This window comes from Amphimedon queenslandica, unplaced genomic scaffold (assembly GCF_000090795.2).
Source record: "Amphimedon queenslandica unplaced genomic scaffold, v1.1 AMPQUscaffold_11220, whole genome shotgun sequence".
NCBI lineage: Eukaryota > Metazoa > Porifera > Demospongiae > Haplosclerida > Niphatidae > Amphimedon > Amphimedon queenslandica.
Genome location: NW_003548537.1, coordinates 1 through 2,348, shown reverse-complemented (window position 1 = coordinate 2,348; position 2,348 = coordinate 1). Strand labels below are relative to the sequence as shown.

The window sequence follows — 2,348 nt, the reverse complement described above, 5'->3', positions numbered from 1 at the left end:
ACTATACTATAATAGATCGTTTTTTACCACTGGAGGATTTATTTCCAAAATGACTAATGATACTAGTAAGTCTGTATGGTAATGCATGTCTTTTCTCTTGAGGAGAGATTTCTTTCTCTGCTATTACAGTCTCTAGTTTCTTACCCATCAATTGCCTAGCATAAAAGAAGGTTTATGCACTAGGCATTGTAATGGAGTCATACCCAAGAACATCTTGTTTATTATTATAAGGAGAGGAGAGTATTGGGTCAGGATTAGAAACGGGTGCTAGATTTAAATGGCGTGGGATTCGAACAGGATCAAGATTCTTGTCGCAACTGCCGCGATCGTTAAGAGAGTACCTCTTAAGAGTAAGTATAAGTACTCTTGGTAAGGCTGATAGCTTTCTTGATAGAGTACAAGATGAGTTAGAACAACTGTGACACTTGTACTCAACAGTTTCACTCTGAAATCATGAAGTAGATAGGAGAACTCAAATTGCACAATTACCTTGAAATAATCTTCTAATAATTCTTGTAGACTATTGCGACTACCAGTTGTACTATATAAAAAAAATCATACATCGTCATCATTGTAATATTTGTGACTAACAAGTGAAGAGAGAGATCTAAGACTTCTTCATATTTATTTACTGTGGAATGACAAACGGTACACTTCAAACTCTGCTCTATACTGCTCTTGAAATTAATCTCAACTGGACAGAGACTGAATACCTATGATAAATACAAAATATTATAACTCAAAAGTGCAAATTAAAAAAAATAATCCTTAAATTTTAAATTATTGTAATTAGAGTTATTGCCAGATCTAAATGAAATTTTAACTGCATTTTATTCTTTGCATTGTACACCTTACATCAAAAATATTCACATTGACCAATGAATATACAATCAAAGTTATTACAGAATAAAGTTGCATTTTGATTGGTCAAATTAGCTCTTGCTATTATTCATGACTCATGTGACCAAGAACTAGCTTTGCTTCTTTCAATTATGGCTACTGGAATAGATAATACAATAAAGAGTAATAGTGAAATTTCCCAGGGGCCAGAAACTGATGCTGCTGCAGGTATTGAAAGCAAGGAACCTCCTTACCCAAGTGACATTGAAGATAGGCCAATAACCTCGCCAAAACTTAAAGATGCTTTTGACTCCCTTTCACAAGAGAAAAAATATAAGATACAAGAATTGCGTGATAAAAAGGAGCCAATCAATATACTAGTCATTGGACCAAATGGTTCAGGGAAATCAACAATTGTAAATACTTTAATGGAAGAAGAAGTGGCAATTGTTGATCAGGGAGCTGAATCAGTTCAATCTGAAACAATAGAAAAAGAAAGGGTGGTCAAGGAAGTACAGATAAAAATATATGATACCATTGGGTTTGGTAACACTAAAGGAAAGAGTGGGGAGCATATAGTACGAGAAATAGCCAAGAAGAATAAATTTGATTTGATCTTGATATGCTTGAAGTTTGATTCTCGGGCCTATGGTGATGTGCAGAAAATGTTCACAACACTGAAGAAGGAAATCAGCAATGAAATGTGGGAGAGATCAGTAATTGTACTGACCTTCACCAACATGTTCCTTCAGCTTCAAAATATAAAACACTTGGAAGATGATGAGAAGGAGGAAGGCATTCATCGTAAAATTGCTACATTTAAAGAGAAAATATCTGGTTTCCTTTCCGGCCAAGTTACAGAGGAAACAATACACAACATACCATTCTGCATTGCTGGAGAAGAAGACGAAAGGGAATTACCAACCACAGACGATTGGCTAGTGGCATTGTGGGAGTCTTGCATTGACCGATGCAGTGAAAGGTCTCGTCCTCTCTTAAAGTTTTACTCAACCCAACGATTACTAGGAATAACAGGGAACATAAGTCTCCCTACAGTGACTGGAGCAGTAGCAGGTGGAATAATTGGAGCTGGGGTTGGTATAGTGGGCCATGTCCCAGGTATGGTAGGAGGAGCAGCATTGGGAGCTGTAGCAGGGGCAGCTGTTATGGGTAGTGTGTCTGGAGCAATCGTTAGAAAGGACACCCAGAAAAAGAAAATGAATAACTAGCTAAAAACATAAATGCTATCTTCTGTACAGTATTGAAAATTTATTTAACACACAATATGTATATAAATACTATACATAGATATCTAATAGAAAATGATAATGCATGACCACAGATTAGGGCTGGGCGATAGTATAGATAGTTGCACTATCGTGATAGTGTACAGCTATCATGTGTGCATGGAGCATGTGCATAAATGACACTTGACAGCTGTAATCATCTTCTAATTTGATAGCAACTTCCACTTGAGAGTGGTATGACTTGCTAGCACAGCTGCTCAA

At 36.5% G+C, this 2,348-nt stretch overlaps 1 protein-coding gene across 1 annotated transcript; it reads right to left on the bottom strand.

Annotated features, from left to right (window-relative positions):
- Position 1: 1 nt before the first annotated feature.
- On the bottom strand, positions 2 to 829 carry LOC109589524 (ubiquitin carboxyl-terminal hydrolase 37-like). Its single transcript, XM_020005589.1, has 5 exons — positions 803 to 829; positions 592 to 713; positions 490 to 541; positions 204 to 445; positions 2 to 155 (listed from the first exon to the last, which is right to left on the bottom strand). The coding sequence occupies exons 1-5, from the start codon at positions 827 to 829 to the stop codon at positions 2 to 4; spliced, it is 597 nt and encodes a 198-aa protein (XP_019861148.1).
- Positions 830 to 2,348: the final 1,519 nt, after the last annotated feature.